Below are 18,243 nucleotides of genomic sequence, written 5' to 3' on the forward strand. Positions count from 1 at the left end.
CAGTCCCTATACCGCTGAAGGACTGCTGCAGTATAGGGCAGCGGTCAGCAGTGGTGCACGTCAACCCTATGTATTGTGGACCGATAGCGGTCCTTACAGAACAGCAGACTGTAACGCACTCAGGCCTATGTACCGTAGCACCCTATACCAAGTTACCAGTCCTTATAAGAACTTTTGTGGACCAAGCAGGTTGTGTGTTAGTGATTAGCAGACTGTACGTCAGTCCCTATACCAATGAAGGACTGCTGCAGTATAGGGCAGCGGTCAGCAGTAGTGCACGGCAACCCTATGTATTGTGGACCGATAGCGGTCCTTACAGAACAGCAGACTGTAACGCACTCAGGCCTATGTACCGTAGCACCCTATACCAAGTTACCAGTCCTTATAAAAACTTTTGTGGACCAAGCAGGTTGTGTGTTAGTGTTTAGCAGACTGTGCGTCAGTCCCTATACCGCTGAAGGACTGCTGCAGTATAGGGCAGCGGTCAGCAGTGGTGCACGTCAACCCTATCTATTGTGGACCGATAGCGGTCCTTACAGAACAGCAGACTGTACCGCACTCAAGCCTATGTACCGTAGCACCCTATACCAAGTTACCAGTCCTTATAAGAACTTTTGTGGACCAAGCAGGTTGTGTATTAGTGTTTAGCAGACTGTACGTCAGTCCCTATACCGCTGAAGGACTGCTGCAGTATAGGGCAGCGGTCAGCAGTGGTGCACGTCAACCCTATCTATTGTGGACCGATAGCGGTCCTTACAGAACAGCAGACTGTACCGCACTCAAGCCTATGTACCGTAGCACCCTATACCAAGTTACCAGTCCTTATAAGAACTTTTGTGGACCAAGCAGGTTGTGTATTAGTGTTTAGCAGACTGTACGTCAGTCCCTATACCGCTGAAGGACTGCTGCAGTATAGGGCAGCGGTCAGCAGTGGTGCACGTCAACCCTATCTATTGTGGACCGATAGCGGTCCTTACAGAACAGCAGACTGTACCGCACTCAAGCCTATGTACCGTAGCACCCTATACCAAGTTACCAGTCCTTATAAGAACTTTTGTGGAACAAGCAGGTTGTGTGTTAGTGATTAGCAGACTGTACGTCAGTCCCTATACCAATGAAGGACTGCTGCAGTATAGGGCAGCGGTCAGCAGTAGTGCACGGCAACCCTATGTATTGTGGACCGATAGCGGTCCTTACAGAACAGCAGACTGTACCGCACTCAAGCCTATGTACCGTAGCACCCTATACCAAGTTACCAGTCCTTATAAGAACTTTTGTGGACCAAGCAGGTTGTGTGTTAGTGATTAGCAGACTGTACGTCAGTCCCTATACCAATGAAGGACTGCTGCAGTATAGGGCAGCGGTCAGCAGTAGTGCACGGCAACCCTATGTATTGTGGACCGATAGCGGTCCTTACAGAACAGCAGACTGTACCGCACCCAAGCCTATGTACCGTAGCACCCTAGACAGACCAAGTTACCAGTCCTGATAAAGAGCTTTGTGGAACAAGTGAGTTGTGAATGATTAGCAGACTGCAGCAGAAGGGCAGCAGTCAAGTATAATATTCTTTCTATATTTGGAAGAAAGAATATTATACGTGTACAAGCCTATTACCGTACCACTGATACCAGTCCTGAAAAGAACCTTTGTGGAACTAATAGTAACAGCAAGTCTTTAAAATTATCCTCACTGCCTGACACACTGCTTCCTGCCTGTCCCTATACAAATTGGCAAAAAAGAGTAGGCTGGAACGATTAGCTGGAACAGCTCTTTTGTGGACCTGATAGTAACAGCTAATGATGATGATGATGATGATGATGAAGAAAGACTAATCTGGCTGAGCTGTCCCTAAAATAGCAGCATACAGCGCTCTGTCCCTTTATCTAAACTGACAAAAGAAACTCAGGCTGCTGACCTAACACCTATACCAGTCCTGAAAAGAACTTTTGTGTACCAAATAGCTAGCGTTTTCTCTGTCCCTACTCCACACAGGATCCTTTCCCTACAGTGACAGAAGAAAGAATGTAAAATGGCCACCGGATCGGGTGTATTTATAGGTTAGGGGGAATGTCCAAGTGTCCATGAGCTGTCATGTCTCAATTGGTTGTCCTGTAACACATGATAAACGTGTCACGAAAGGTTAAAGTTCTTGTATACATTAAACACGTAAGTCCGCCGGGGCGAACGACGGAAAAAGGCGTTCGAACCCGCGGACGGCGAAAGTCGGAAATTCGCCGCGAAACGACCGCCGGGCGAACCGTTCGGCCATCACTATAAATCACTGAATTTACTGCCCACCACAATATGTTGCCCCTTGCATCTGCTCAACTTGCACAGTAATGCCGCGTACACACATCGGAATTCTCGTCAGAAAAAGCTCTGATGGCTCTACGGAATTCCACTCAAACTGTCTTGCCTACACACGGTCACACCAAATTCTGACCGCCAAGAACACGGTGACGTACAACACATACGACGAGAGTAGAAAAAGGAAGTTCAATACCCAGTAGCCAATAGCTTCCATCTCGTAGTTGAATCTGAGCATGCGTGAGTTTTTGCGTGTCAGAATTGCATACACACGATCGGAATTTCCGATAGAAAGTTTTTCCATCGGGAAAATTGAGAACATGGCCATTTAGAACATATCAATGAGATCTAAAGCCTAGTTCACATGGTAAGTTTATTTTAGTTCAACCCAGCAGGCTAAACAACAAAAAAAACTAGGGAGCTTAGGAGGGGCTCTCTGTACTAATGAGTACATTACCGCACCACAACTGTGTGCATTGCGTTCTATTCAGTTGATTGGGGATGTTTGCTGCGCTGCATTGCAAAGCCTCATGGCCCCACTCTGCTGTCACATGTTTTTACCGTACCTCCCCCAACATAAAAGTGTAAATGATGTCATTAACCACTTGTTTACTGGGCACTTAAACCCCCCTCCTGCCCAGACCAATTTTCAGCTTTCAGCGCTGTCGCACTTTGAATGACAATTGCGCGGTCATACAGCACTCTAGCCAAATTTCATTTTTTCACACAAATAGAGCTTTCTTTTGGTGGTATTTAAAGTGGTTGTAAACCCTTACAAACCACTTTGACCTACATGTAAGCCTAGATTAAGGCTTACCTGTAGGTCCAAGAAATATCTCCTAAACCTATACGGTTTAGGAGATATTTGCCAAAAGACAGCCACCACTGTCTACGGCGCATGCGCCGTAGACAGCGGTGCACTGGGCAGGCCGCAGATTGCGGCGATATGCTGCTCGTGTCGGCTGCCGTGCGCATAAACACAGGAGTGACGTAATCGCGGCTCTGGCGAATCACAGCACCGGAGCAGCGAGACCCGGAAGTCACTCCAGGATACATGGCAGCGGCGAAGAGGAAGATGGAGGACCACTTCGGGGGCTTCGTTCTCAGGTAAGTTATTCATAATGAGCTAGTATGCTATGCATACTAGCTCATTATGCCTTTGCCTTACAGGGTGCGTTTTTTTAAATTTTTATATTGCCTTTACTTCCTCTTTAATCACCATTTGGGTTTTTATTTTTTGCTAAACAAACCAAAAAAGACCGAAAAAAAAAAAAAAAAAGTTTCATAGTTTGTTATAAAATTTTGCAAACGAGTCATTTTTCTCCTTCATTGATATTCGATGGTGAGGTTGCATTGATGCTGGTGAGGGTAGCTTATGGGTTGCACTGATGGGCACAGATAAGGCGACACTTATAGGTACAGATAAGATGGCACTGATAAGACGGCACTGATGGGTGGCACTGATGGGTGACACTGATGGGTGGCACTGATTGGGGGCACTGACAGATGACACTGATGGGCAATGATAGGTGGCACTGATGGGCAATGATGGGTGGCACTGGTAGGTGGTATTGATAGGCAGCACTGGTAATGATGTACTGATTAATTTATAGGCGGATCTATGGGCACTGATGGGTGGCACTGTGAGGTGACACTGTGGGCACTAATGGGTGGTACTGTGGGCACTGGTAGGTGGTGCTGGTGGGCACTGGTAGGGGACGATGGTGGGCACTGGTAGTAGCTTCACGATTGGGACCAATGTCCCTCTCGCAGCCGTTGGCGATCGGCTTTTTTCCCTCCTCACACTATCAGAGGTAGGAGGAAAAATAGCCGATTACCAGCTTTGTTAAATCACATGCAGGGGGCACGCAGGCCGTTCGAGCATGGAAGGACGTCAAGGGATGCCATCCCAGCAAATGAAGTCTGCGCTGTAGCTGTCTTTCGGCTATAGCACAGACGGCAGGTGGTTACGTTTTAAAGACCTGAACCCCTCCCAGGAAAAAAATGATCTACTGCCCTGTGTTCATGTATTTATGATGCAGTAAAAAACGCACTGGACTGCATGTGGTGTGAACTGGCCCTTAGTCTGCATCAAACCAACATGCACAGTGTTTTCCATGCATTCCAATGACCCTAGCTCACACCTGTGCGGTGCGTTCCAATGCAGTCAACAAAAGCAGAACATGCTGCATTTTTTCTGCATGGAATGCAGCAAAAATACATTTGAATTCACATATCCTAAGTTGAGATGAAAAAAAGGGGAAAACACACCAGAACATATCAAAAACGCACATGTAGAAATGCGTTAGCAAGACAGAAATTGTGATGTAAACCGGCCTGTAAAGTGTACCTATCACACTGATAAATGTTTTGTAAGCCGGATAGTTATGCTTCTGAAAATCAACTCATCAATTTCCTAAGAATAAAAAAACAAAACGTTGTTTGCTTCACACATCTTGTCTGTGTGCCAACATACTTCCGGCAGTTGTCAGATTTACACATGTACGATCGTAAGCCGCACGCGAGTGGTGTGACTGAAATTGCTTATGTTTGCACCTGGAATGTGTAATTAAAGACTGGCAGCTTGTTGTATTGAGCTGTGATGTAGGTTTTATAATGTTAGTGCTGACTTATGAATTTTCTACCATCGCCAATAAACATCCGAGACAGCTACCTATTGTTGATTGAAAGACATCAATAACTGGCAAATGTCGTGTAGTGCTGGCCATGCTGTAGGAAGGAAGCTTAACCACTTCAGCCTCGGAAGATTTGGCTGTTGAATGACCGGGCCATTTTTTGCGATTCGGCACTGCGTCGCTTTAACTGACAATTGCACGGTCGTACCACGCTGCACCCAAACAAAATTGACATCCTTTTTTTCCCACAAATAGAGCTTTCTTTTGGTAGTATTTTATCGTGGCAATTTTGAAAAAAAAAAATATTTTGTATTTTTTGCTGTAATAAATATCCCCATTTTTTTTTTTTTTAAAGCAATTTTTTCTCAGTTTAGGCCGATATGTACCGTATTCTTCTACATATTTTTGGTAAAAAAAAAAAGAAAATCGCAATAAGCGTATGTTGATTGGTTTGCGTAAAAGTTACAAAATAGGGGATAGATTTATAGCATTTTTATTATTATTTTTTTTAGTAGTAATGGTGTCAATCTGCAATTTTTATTGTGACTGCGACATTATGGAGGACACATTGGACAATTTTGACACATTTTTGGGACCATTGGCAATTATACAGGGATCAGTGCTATAAAAATGCACTGATTACTGTAAAAATGTCACTGGCAGTGAAGGGGTTAACACTAGGGGGTAATCAAAGGGTTAATGGTGTTCCTTGGGAGGCAATTCTAACTGAAGGGGGAGGAGACTGACTAGAGGAAGCGATGGATCGTTGTTCCTAGCTAATAAGAACACATGATCTGTCATTCCTCTCAGAGCAGAACACGGATTTGTGTGTTTACACACACACTTCCGTGTTCTGTACTTGCTATCATTGGCCACGAGCATCGGCACCCCGCGCTGTGCAGAGGGTGTGTGCGCGCGCCTCGGGCGACTATCCCAGCGTATAGCTACGACGGTTCGCGGGATCGTGGCAACCTGCAGCAGTATAATGGCGGCGGCTTGTCGGCAAGCGGTTAAAGGAAACCCGTACTGAGAGAAATACAGAGGCGGCCTTCACTGGCTTCCCTCAAAAAATGCTAGTCGTCTGGCTTTCCTGCTGATCCAGTGGCTCTGCTTGAAGCCATTGACTAGGAACAAGTGCAAGTGTTGGAAATGATAGCGTGAAGTCAGAACTCCCACCCTGCTGCATGCTTGTTGTGGGTCATTGAGTCAGGGTACTGAAACCAATGGATCAGCAGGAAATGCAACCAACACATCTAAGGACTGATAAGCTGCAATACATTTTTGTTACTCGGTTGAGATATATTTTAAGTTTCTCTCTTCTCCAATTTCCATGTCAAGGGTAATATCTCATTTTGATATAGAATAGAAATTTATTTCATAACAATTGTAGATTTACAATATTACCTAACCGAGCGTTAGGACTACAGAGCGCCTCCCTCGTGTTATGGATGTAAGCACTACAGTAAATTTCTGGCATCACCAACATGTATGTTTTGCATAACAAAACACTTGTATATTTAACAGACTAAGCCCTTGTACACACGGTTGGAGATTCCGTCGGAATGTGTCCTATCGGACCGTTTTGTCAGTTATTCCAGCTGTGTGTGGTCTGCATCGGACTGTTTCCATCGGAATATCCGACGGACCAACTTTTCCAACTTGCCGGTAAAATTTTCCGACCAAATGCTCTGATCGGACATACTCCGATCATGTGTAGCCTACTCCGACGGACAAAGTGCCACGCATGCTCAGATCAAATTCCTAGACCAAAGCTATTGGCTACTAGCTACTGTAGTCCCGTCGTAACGAAATAACGTCATCATGTTATGTACAATCGGATTTTCCGACAACTTAGTCCGACCGTGTGTATGCAGCATCACTTCCGGACCTCTTCCGGAATTAATCCGTCGGAATTACTCCGACGGATTTGCTTGTCGGAATCTCCGACCGTGTGTACTAGGGCTAAAAGGGAGCAACACCCTTTTTTTTGCACACACTTGTAAAGAAAAGCTGTCCACCCGTAGGCAGATTTGGCCTATCAGACCAACACCTTTACAAACACATTGCAATCTACATGCAATTTCAACTATTTTCAGAACGTTTTCATCACAAAAATAACTGAATATATCAAGATAGCAAACCATTCACACTATAAAGCTGAACTCCTGACACAAACATTTTAATTCAATTATATTTCTCTATAGCCAAATATAAAACCACTTTGTATGCGCTGTGTGTGCATTAAATTATCTGAAAAAGTGGTAGTGACGTCACCACGGTGTTGTACATACAGTGGCGAAAATAATTATTTGATCCCCTGCAGATTTTGTAAGTTTGCCCACTTACAAATAAATGAAGGGTCTATAATTTTTATCATAGGCACATTTGAAATGATAGAGACAGAATATCAACCAAAAATCCAGATAAAAAACACATGATATGTTATAAAGTGAGTTGCAGTTCAGTGAGTAAAATAAGTATTTGATCCCCTACCAACCAACAATAATTCTGGCTCCCTCAGACTGGCTACAGCCAGACATGTACTGACCATCGGGACTACCGGGCTCAGTGGGCCGGTCAGGCGCAGTCCTGGAGCTGCTCCTCACTATATATATATATATATATATATATATATATATATATATAAACACAGGGTCTGCAGGTGAGTCCTCTGTACACAACAATAGGGCAGAGCTGGGCAGAATTAGTAGCATCACTTCACACTGAGATATCAGGACATAGCACAGGACTAAAACTTTAAGGGACAGGGGAATTTAACCCAGGATAGTTTGCAAGTATGAGGCAGCTGCTTTGGGTCCCACACCAATGACAGGGCCCATGGCAGCTGCCCCTTTTTCCCTGCCTTAGAGATGGCACTGGGATCAAATACTTATTTTACTAAACTGAACTGCAGCTCAGTTTATAACATTTGTATCATGTGTTTTTTTTTCTGGATTTTTGGTTGATATTCTATCTCTATCATTTAAAATACACCTATGTTAAAAATTATAGACCCTTCATGGTCTCTTCTGTCATAAAAACCCTGCCTGTCAGAAAATATAAAAAAAAAAAAAAAAAAAAAAAAAAAAAGTAAAAGAAATGAATACTAGAGTAAAAGGGGTCTGTAGAGAGTACAAATAAAGTACTGTAAAAGTTCTGTAATAGGAGTGATCTCCAACAGTCTAATGTATTCTTCAGCCTATCCTATGACTGTCTACTGGAACATGTCTCCAGTCTCCAAAAACTCCTAGATCAGGTTGGTAATGCATAGTCTCCCACCATCTTCTGTAGCAAGTTTGCAGTCTCTGACCATCTCCTGTAGCATGACTCCAGTCTCTGACCATCTCCTGTAGCGTGTCTGCTGTATTTCACCATCTTGTTTGTCTGTGATCTTTGACCTTCTCCTATAGAATGCATGCGGTCATTCACCTTCTCCTGTAGCATGTCTGTGATTTTTGACCATCTTCTATAGCAAGTTTGTGGTCTTTGGCCATCTCCTGTAACGTGTCTGCTGTCTTTCACCATCTTGTTTAAAATGTCTGTGGTCTTTGCCCATCTTCTATAGAATGTTTGCAGTCTTTAACCATTTCCTGTAGCATGTCTGTAATTTTTTTACCATCTTCTGTAGCAAGTTTGCGGTCTTTGGCCATCTCTCTTGTATCATGTCTGAAGACTGACTATTTCTTGCAGCATGTCTGAAGTTTTTGATTATCTCTTGTAGAATGCTCATAGCCTCCACTTTTGTACATCTGCATCACTAAGCCCTTGTACACACGGTCAGAGAATCTGTCGGAATGAGTCTTATCGGACCGCGTCGTCAGATAATCCGACTGTGTGTGGTATGCATCAGACTGATTCCGTCCGAATCTCCGTCCGATCCAAATTTCCAACATGTTGGAAATATTTCCAGACCAACTGGGCCGGACGGACCTAATCCGATCATGTGTAGAGCATTTTGATCGGACCAAGTGCCACGCATGCTCAGATCAAATTCCTACATCAAAGCTATTGGCTACTAGCCTGAATGTAGTCCCATCGTAACGAAATTACGTCATCACGTTCTGAAAGATCGGATTTTTCACCAACTTGGCCCGACCGTGTGTATGCAACAGTTTCGGACACAATCCGTCGGACTAAATCCAATGGGCAAAATCCGACGGATTTGGTTGGCAAAATCTCCGACCGTGTGTACGTGGGCTAACAGATTTCTGTAGTATTACATTTGATGATTATTGTGTCAGGGGCTGCACTTGAGGGCTCCCATATCAAGTAAGTTTACCACCATTAATTAGGAGTAGGACAATATTTGTTTTGCCTGGAGTTCAGCTTTAAATACAGTATCTCACAAAAGTGAGTATAACCCTCACATTTTTGTATATAATAAATGATATTATATCTTTCCATGTGACAACACTGAAGAAATGACATTTTGCTACAATGTAAAGTAGTGAGTGTACAGCTTGTATAACAGTGTAAATGTGCTATCCCAACAAAATAACTCAATACACAGCCATTAATGTCTAAACCGCTGGCAACAAAAGTGAGTACACCCCTAAGTGAAAATGTCCAAATTGGGCCCAACGTGTCAATATTTTGTGTGGCCACCATTATTTTCCAGCACAGCCTTAAAGAGGTAGTAAACTCTCCCACTCTGATGCATCTTTTCATTTAGTCCATTAAAATAAGTAATTATCAGACTATAGTCACTGTAATCCAGCCCAAATCGCATATTACTTACTGTTTAAAGAAACTTTAAAAAACTTGTTTCCAGGGATTAGGCAGCGCCATCTTAAGTATTGTTTTCTGAGTCCACAGTGGAGTGTATTTCCGCCCTTACATTGAGCACTTCCTGTACTATTAAACAAGCCTCCTTCTCAATCCAACGTTTCTATGGCAACCCTGCTTCCCCATTCATAGCTGACTTGTTTTATCTTATAGTATTTACTTGTACCGATTATCTAGTGTTTGCCTTTGTCAGTCTTATCAGTTTCAGCTGATAAGACTGCAGTAATGCTGTCCCATGCCCTGCTTTACACTGCATGTGATGTCACATGGTCACATTAGGTGTAGGAGAAAGCTCTGAATGATTCTGCAGTTTCCTGGGATTTCAGTGTTGTGCTGTAGGAAGTCCTGATAATAGACAAGGTACACAGAGTGTGCCGTAAATCAGCGGAGATCTAGGGATGCTCAGTGATGTCATTCTAAAGAACAAAAAGAATTACAACAATACTAAGCAAGTAAGGAGATATCTACAAGCAGTGTTCATTAGGGTTTTTTTATGCTGATTTACATGGGACAAAGTAGTGGGGGAGAGTTTACAACCACTTTAACCCTCTTAGGCATGGAGTTCATCAGAGCTTCACAGGTTGCCACTGGAGTCCTCTTCGCCCACGTACACACGGTCGGAGATTTTGCCAACCAAATCCGTCGGATTTTGCCCGTCGGATTTAGTCCGACGGATTGTGTCCAAAACTGTTGCATACACACGGTTGGGACAAGTTGGCGAAAAATCCGATCTTTCAGAACGTGATGACGTAATTTCGTTACGATGGGACTACATTCAGGCTAGTAGCCAATAGCTTTGATGTAGGAATTTGATCTGAGCATGCGTGGCACATGGTCCGATCAAAATGCTCTACACATGATCGGATTAGGTCCAGTTGGTCGGGAAATATTTCCAACATGTTGGAAAATTGGGTCGGATGGAGATTCGGACGGAATCAGTCTGATGCATACCACACACAGTCGGATTATCTGACGACACGGTCCGATAAGACTCATTCCGACAGATTCTCCGAGCCTGTGTACAAGGGCTTCCACTCCTCCATGAGGACATCACAGAGCTGGTGGATGTTACAGACCTTGTGCTCCTCCACCTTCCGTTTGAGGATGCCCCACAGATGCTCAATAGGGTTTAGGTCTGGAGACATGCTTGGCCAGTCCATCCCCTTTACCCTCAGCTACTTTAGCAAGGCAGTGGTCATCTTGGAGGTGTGTTTGGGGTCATTATCATGTTGGGATACTGCTCTGCGGCCAAATCTCAGAAGGGAGGGAATCATGCTCTGCTTCAGTATATCACAGTACATGTTGGCATTCATGGGTTCCCTCAATGAACTGTAACTCCCCAGTGCCAGCAGCACTCATGCACCCCCAGACCATGACACTCCTATGATGCTTGACTGTAGACAAGACACACTTGTCTTTGTACTCCTGACCTGGTTGCCGCTACACACGCTTGACACCACCTGAACCAAATAAGTTTATCTTGGTCTCATTAGACCACAGGACATGGTTCCAGTAATCCGTGTCCTTAGTCTGCTTGTCTTCAGCAAACTGTTTGTGGGCTTTCTTGTGCATCATCTTTAGAAGAGGCTTCCTTCTGGGATGACAGCCATGCAGACCAATTTGATGCAGTGTGTGGCGTATGGTCTGAGCACAGACAGGCTGATCCCCCTTCCACCTCTGCAGCAATGCTGGCAGCACACATACGTCTATTTGCCAAAGAAAACCTCTGGATATGACGCTGAGCACGTGCACTCAACTTCTTTGGTCAACCATGGCGAGGCCTGTTCTGAGTTGAACCTGTCCTGTTTAACTGCTGTATGGTCTTGGCCACCATGCTGCAGCTCAGTTTCAGGGTCTAGGCAATCTTCTTATAGCCTAGGCCAGTGATGGCGAACCTTGGCACTCCAGATGTTTTGGAACTACATTTTCCATGATACTCAACTTCACTACAAAATGCACGAGCATCATGGGAAATGTAGTTCCAAAACATCTGGGGTGCCAAGGTTTGCCATCACTGGCCTAGGCTATCTTTATGTAGAGCAACCATTCTTTTGTTTAGATCCTCAGAGAGTTCTTTGCCATTTGGTGCCATGTTGAACTTCCAGTTACCAGTATGAGAGAGTGAGAGCAATAAAACCAAATTTAACACACCTGCTCCTTATTTACACCTGAAAGCTTGTAACACTAACAAGTCACATGACACTGGGGAGGTAAAATGGCTAATTGGGCCCAATCTGGACATTTTTACTTAGGGGTGTACGCACTTTTATACATTAATGGCTGCGTGTTGAGTTATTTTGAGGGGACAGCAAATTTACACTGTTATATAAGCTGTACACTCACTACTTTACATTGTAGCAAAGTGTCATTTCTTCAGTGTTGTCACATGAAAAGATATGAAAAAAATATTTACAATAATGTGAGGGGTGTACTCACATTTGTGAGACTATATTTTCCCTTTTTCAAGACACTAGTGGTGGTGGGGTGCATTAATCTATTTGGTTGTTTTATAAGATCAAAAGCTGGTTGAAAGCGACTGAAACTGCTAAAATGTGCTCTGCGTGTTGCCAATTTTGGGTCTACTTGAATCAGTGTTAAAGTGACCCTGTCAATATGGCATCTGAAAAGAAGTCAAGGCCTTTACAATGACAAACTAGTTTTTCAGCATCGTCTTAAAGATATGACTGTCATTGCCTTGTGGCAGAAGATTATAAAATCACACAAATAACAGTTTTATCAAGCTATACATCATGCATTTTTTAATGTTAAGAATGCTACAGATACTTGTACCTCCATACACTAAGAGATGTATTTAAAAAAATATGCAGATCTCTTCATTCTGTGAAATTACATGTACATTTGTACTATGCAAATGGGGACAACTGTTATTAAGTTATTTTCTCTCCAATGGTATTATTTATATAGAATAGGGTGAATCAGGATAATATTGCATTACGGCTACTAGATTTAGCTGACAATCATAGTAAATAAGTATTTATTTTGGATGACAATTGGCATCATCTAATGATCATAATGAAGAGCTTCTGGTACTTGTTGTTAGACAGGCGCCATCAAAAAGGACTTACCCGACTTGCTGTCCACAGTGAAGTGCTTCTCTCCTTCTAGGACACTGTATACCACTCTTGCACTGCTACCATAAGCTGGGTCATCCGCATCCCAAGCCGATACAGCCATCACAGATGTACCTGTACAAAGCAAAGACACAAGTTCTAAAACATCTACCCACCTTGTCTTGACCATCTTACTTTGGCAAGAAGACTTACCCACAGGGGACAGCTCTGGGACACTTCCAATGTAAGGTGCCTGCAAGAATCGAGGCTCGCTGTCATTAATATCCTGAACCTTAATGATGAATTCAGACTCCGGTTCAAGTAATCTGTCTGAGTCTCTGTCTCTGGCCTGGGCACGCAATGTATAAAATGTCTTGTGCTCCCGATCCAAACGCTCAGTGGCATGGATGTCTCCAGTGAGTTCATCGATGATAAAGATGGATCCAGCGCCCTCTCCGGAAATTGTGTATTTGATGGAGCCATCACCTTCATCTGAATCCGAATGAATCTGAAGGATGGAGAGAGGGAGAGGGAGAGAGGGGTTACTTTCACTGCTTGTATACAAAAAAATAGTAATGTCCATGCTTTTACTTTTGAACAGGGTAGTAAAGGGTTAAAGCGTTTTTATTCACCTTGTCTCTGATAGTCACCACTAAGACCCCATTCACACCTGAGCGTTTTGTAGCTTGACGCCTGAAGCTACAAAACACTGGAGGGGAAAAAATCATTATTCTCAATGGATATGGTTCACATCTCCACTCCAAGTCGAATCGGGCTGATTTGGGCGTTTTTCTTCTTTTAACATTGGTGACCTTTTGCCCTGCACAAATTTGCGGCAAATCGCGGTAAAAAACCGATACGCTCAGGTGTGAATGCAGCCTTAGTTATGGTAAATCCAACATTTCTCTGGAGTCAACTGAACAGGAGGTAGGGTAAAATGTTTTAAAGATATCACTTGGTCCAGTGACCGCTATATACAAGGGGTTTTACCTCATTTAGGAGATCTCCTCTTACTCCCTCTTGTATCTATAGGACAGGAAGTGAAGAGAAATCTCTCAAATGAGACAAACAGCAGAAAAATAGGACAGGTTTTTTAAATTTTCTCTAGTTTATAAAAGAAAATTACTTTTACTGTAATTAAATTTAAAGCTGGACTCTAGGTATAGCTGTATTTGCATAGTTACAGCTTGGATCAATGTAAGTATGTACATGCCATAACCAGTGGAGGCCACCGATTACAGTCACTGTAGTAGACACCGCTACTGCAGTGATCACTACTAGCTTCTGGGTCACTGCGGTGCTGACTTGCTGCTTGGTGAATATAGGAGGTCGTTCACTGGGCACGGGCACTAATTGGAGAACACTTTGCATTTTATCAGTGAATGCAAAGCATGGTGGTAACATCAAAACGTCAAAGTTAGGTCACAATTTCAGAGTGGGATTTTGAAGTGAGGGGGGCTTGTCATGTGATTGGAGCCAAGTAGAAGCCTCTCTCTGCTCTGAATTGTAGCTGACAGATGGGGAAAAGCAGCACTGTAGTGGTAATACCTTGCAGGCAGTGCAGCACCCTGCAAAAAAGCAAACAGAAAAAAAAGTCCAGGAGCCCGCAACACCTACAGAGTGATGACACCCGGCAGGGACTGCACCCCCCCCTACCCTTAACAATTTCTGCTTTAATGTTTCTTTGAGTAAAGCACTGGAAGAAGAGCATATATATATATATATATATATATATATATATATATATATATATATATATATATATATATATATATATATATATATGGGATGGCATGGCTGCCTCCAAGCTTTCTGTGTTCTGCCGTGCAAAGAAATGTTATTTGAATGCAGTTCACCACTGCCTTGTAGTCTAACATATACAGTTGGACACTCATGGGACTATTTATAATATATCTGCTTTACAAATGTTTCAGGATTTGTGCAAAAGTCACAAATTAGTATTATTATTATACAGGATGCGTATAGCGCCAACAGTTTGAGCAGTGCTTTACACTAGGGCAAACAGTACAGTTACAGTTACAATAAAATTCAATACAGGAGGAATCAGAGGGCCGTTAGAGCTTACAATCTAAAGGGAGGGTCAAGTGATACAAAAGGTATAACTGTGGGGGATGAGTTGATATAGAAAATAAAAGTACAGTTGTTAGGTGGAGGCAAGAGAAAAGTTTTCAGGGATCGCTTAAAAGTGGATAGAATTCGAGATAGTTGAACAGACTGTGGTAAGGAATTTTAAATGGGATGAGAGACGCTCAGGAGAAGTCCTGGAGGGGAGCATGGAAGGAGACAACAAGGAAATTAGAGAGCAGGAGGTCTTGGGATAAATGAAGAAATTGATCTGGTTGATATATTGATACTAGGTTAGTGATGTAGCTGGAGGCCGAGTTGTGGATGGCTTTATTTTGAATTTAATTTGTTGGGTGAGTGGAAGCCAATGGAGGGATTGGCAGAGAGGGGTAGCGCTGAGCGGTTAGTAAGGTGGATGAGTCTGAAGCAACATTCATAATGGACTGAATAGGGGATAGCCTATTTAAATAACACCCAAAATGTTTGTAATATAGGTGAAATACCAGTTTCTAATGGTTACTTTTCATAGGGCAAATGTAACATTCAATCATATGAGGAAAAACCATTAAGAATACCTGAACATAAGAGTTAAAGAACATTTGACCAATAAACAAAATAGCCTACAGCCCTGGCCAAAAGTTTTGAGAGTGACACAAATATTAATTTTCACAGAGTCTGTCTGCTGCCTCAGTTTCTGACATGGCAATTTGCATGTACTCCAGAATGTTATGAAGAGTGATCAGATGGACTGAAATTAATTGCAAAGTCCCTCTTTGCCATGAAATTAACTTAATCCCAAAAAAAAAAAGAAAAAAATCATTTCCGCTGCATTTTAGCCCTAAAAAAAGAACCAGCTGACATCATGTCAGTGATTCTCTCGTCAACGCGAGACACACATCAGTGTTTACGAGGAGAAGGCTGGAAATCACTCTGTAATGCTGATTGAGTTCGAATAACAGTAGAAGATTTAAAAGGAGGGTGGTGCTTGAAATCATTGTTCTTCCTCTGTTAACCATGGTTACTTACAAGGAAACACGTGTAGTCATTATTGCTTTGCACGAAAAGGGATTCACAGGCAAGGATATTGCTGCTACTAAGATTGCACCTAAATCAACCATTTATCGGATCATCAATAACTTCAAAGAGAGAGGTTCAATTGTTGTGAAGGCTTCAGGGCTCAGAAAGTCCAGCAGGTGCCAGGACCACCTCCTACAGTTGATTCACCTGTGGGATCGGGCACTACCAGTGCAGAGCTTGCTCAGGAATGACAGCAGGCAGGTGTGAGTGCATCTGCATGCACAGTGAGGCAAATACTTTTGGAGGGCAGCAAAGAAACCACTTCTCTCCAGGAAAATCATCAAGGACAGACTGATATTCTGAAAAAGGTACAGAATTGTACTGCTGAGGCCTGAGGTAAAGTAATGTTCTCTGACGAATCCCCTTTCCAATTGGGGCATCCAGAAAAAAACCTTGTCCGGAGAAGAAAAGGTGAGCGCTACCATCAGTCCTGTGTCATGCCAACAGTAAAACATCCTGAGTCCATCCATGTCTGGGGTTGCTTCTCAGCCCAGGGAGTGGGCTCATTCACAATTTTTCCTAAGTACACAGCAATGAATAAAGAATGGTACCAAAACATCCTCCAAGATCAACTTATCCCAACCATCAAAGAACAGTTTGATGACGAACAATGCCTTTTCCAGGCAAAAGTGATAACTACGTGGCTTAGGGAACAAAACATCGCAATTTTGGGTCCATTGGCAGGAAACTTCCCAGACCTTAAAACGATTGAGAAGTTGTGGTCAATCCTCCCCCCCCAAATTCTGCCAAACTTCAAGCACTGGCTATGCAAGAATGAGCTGCCATCAGTCAGGATGTGGCTCAGAAGTTGATTAACAGCATGCCAGGGCAAATTTCAGAGGTCGTGAAAAAGAATGGTTAACACTGCAAATTTTGACTCTTTGCATGAACTTTATGTAATTCTTAATAAAAACCTTTGACACATATGAATTGCTTGTAATCACACTTCAGTATACCATAGTAACATCTGACAAAAAGATCTAAAAACACTGAAGCAGCAGATTCTGTGAAAGTTAATATCTGTGTCATTCTCAAAACTTTTGGCCAGGGCTGAAATACTGTAGGCTAAAATCATTTGCCCAGAAGAAACAAATGATAGGGGGAAGACCTCTGAACTGTGCACAAGTTAATGAAGACTCCTGTGCTCACCGCAACAATTTAATGAATCAGCTACTGCAAAGAATTAACCGCTATACAGCAGCATTTTTTAACCTTTTTTCAAACACGGCAACCTTTAAAAGTAATAAAAAAAATGAAATGTTACCTATTAATGGGAAACCTGAACCTGGGAGGATTCACACGACCACCTTGATGAAAATAACTTCACATCAGAAGCCCCTTTAGCATCAGAGGTGATCCCATATCAGAGACCCCCCCAATCATATCAGAACCCCCCCTTCACATCAGAGATCCCCTATCGCATCAGAATCTACCCTTCACAAAAGAGACCCCCTATCACATCAGAGTCCTCCCTTTAAATGGGTGCCCATAAACACATCAGAGGCCCCCTATATATGAGATTGTCTCTTCATCACATCACCACAGAGTCCCCCCATCACATCCAAGACACCCCAATCACAGAGCCCCCAGGCAAGCAATCCCCCCATTACTGTGCTCCCAATCATATAGTTGCCTCTTCACATCAGAGGCCTACCTTTGGCTCCAGCAGAGGGTGGGAGGTGGAGGAGTTCTGTGGGAGGATGACTTCAGCCTTCTCCTAAATGCTGGGAGCGCCCTGCTTGCAGGCCGCCCTGGATCAGAGTCATGTGTTGTCATGGTGTTGATGAGCCAGCTAGTCTACAATTACCATAGCAATGAGTGATGCCTTGTGCCCTCCCGCACCATGGCATCTCATGACGTTGAACCAGGGCAAACTGGGTCCCATGCTTGTGGCGTCTCGGGGAAGCCAGTTGAGAAACACTGCTATACAGAATCCATACAATGTTGCAGAGATGGAACTACCCTAATACCGCGTACACACGATCTGAATTTCGGCCAGCAAAAGACCAATGAGAGCTTTTCATCGGAAAATGCGACCGTGTGTATGCTCCATCTGAATTTAGCTGGCCGAATTCCCGCCAGCAAACATTTGAGGGCATGTTCTCAATTTTCCAGACGGAAAAACTTTCTATCGGAAATTCTGATCATGTGTATGCAATTCCCACACACAAAAACTCACGCATGCCCAGATTCAACTATGAGATGGAAGCTATTGGCTACTGGGTATTGAACTTCCTTTTTCTAGTCCCGTCGTACGTGTTGTACGTCACCGCTTACTCGGC

General features: G+C 43.3%; 1 protein-coding gene across 2 annotated transcripts in view; it reads right to left on the reverse strand.

Annotated features, from left to right (window-relative positions):
- Nucleotides 1–18,243, reverse strand: part of CDH22 (cadherin 22) — a 604,297-nt gene that overhangs the window by 67,267 nt on the left and 518,787 nt on the right. For both annotated transcript variants that reach the window (XM_077459248.1, XM_077459250.1), the window contains exons 4-5: nucleotides 13,013–13,307; nucleotides 12,815–12,934 (exon numbers count right to left, since the gene is read on the reverse strand). In XM_077459248.1, the coding sequence (XP_077315374.1) occupies nucleotides 12,815–12,934; nucleotides 13,013–13,307 (415 nt within the window). The remainder of the gene's footprint in view (nucleotides 1–12,814; nucleotides 12,935–13,012; nucleotides 13,308–18,243) is intronic.

The sequence above is a fragment of the Lithobates pipiens genome, unplaced genomic scaffold, assembly GCF_037356315.1.
Source record: "Lithobates pipiens isolate NorthernLeopardFrog02 unplaced genomic scaffold, aLitPip1_a1.2 Scaffold_28, whole genome shotgun sequence".
Taxonomy (NCBI): Eukaryota; Metazoa; Chordata; class Amphibia; order Anura; family Ranidae; genus Lithobates; species Lithobates pipiens.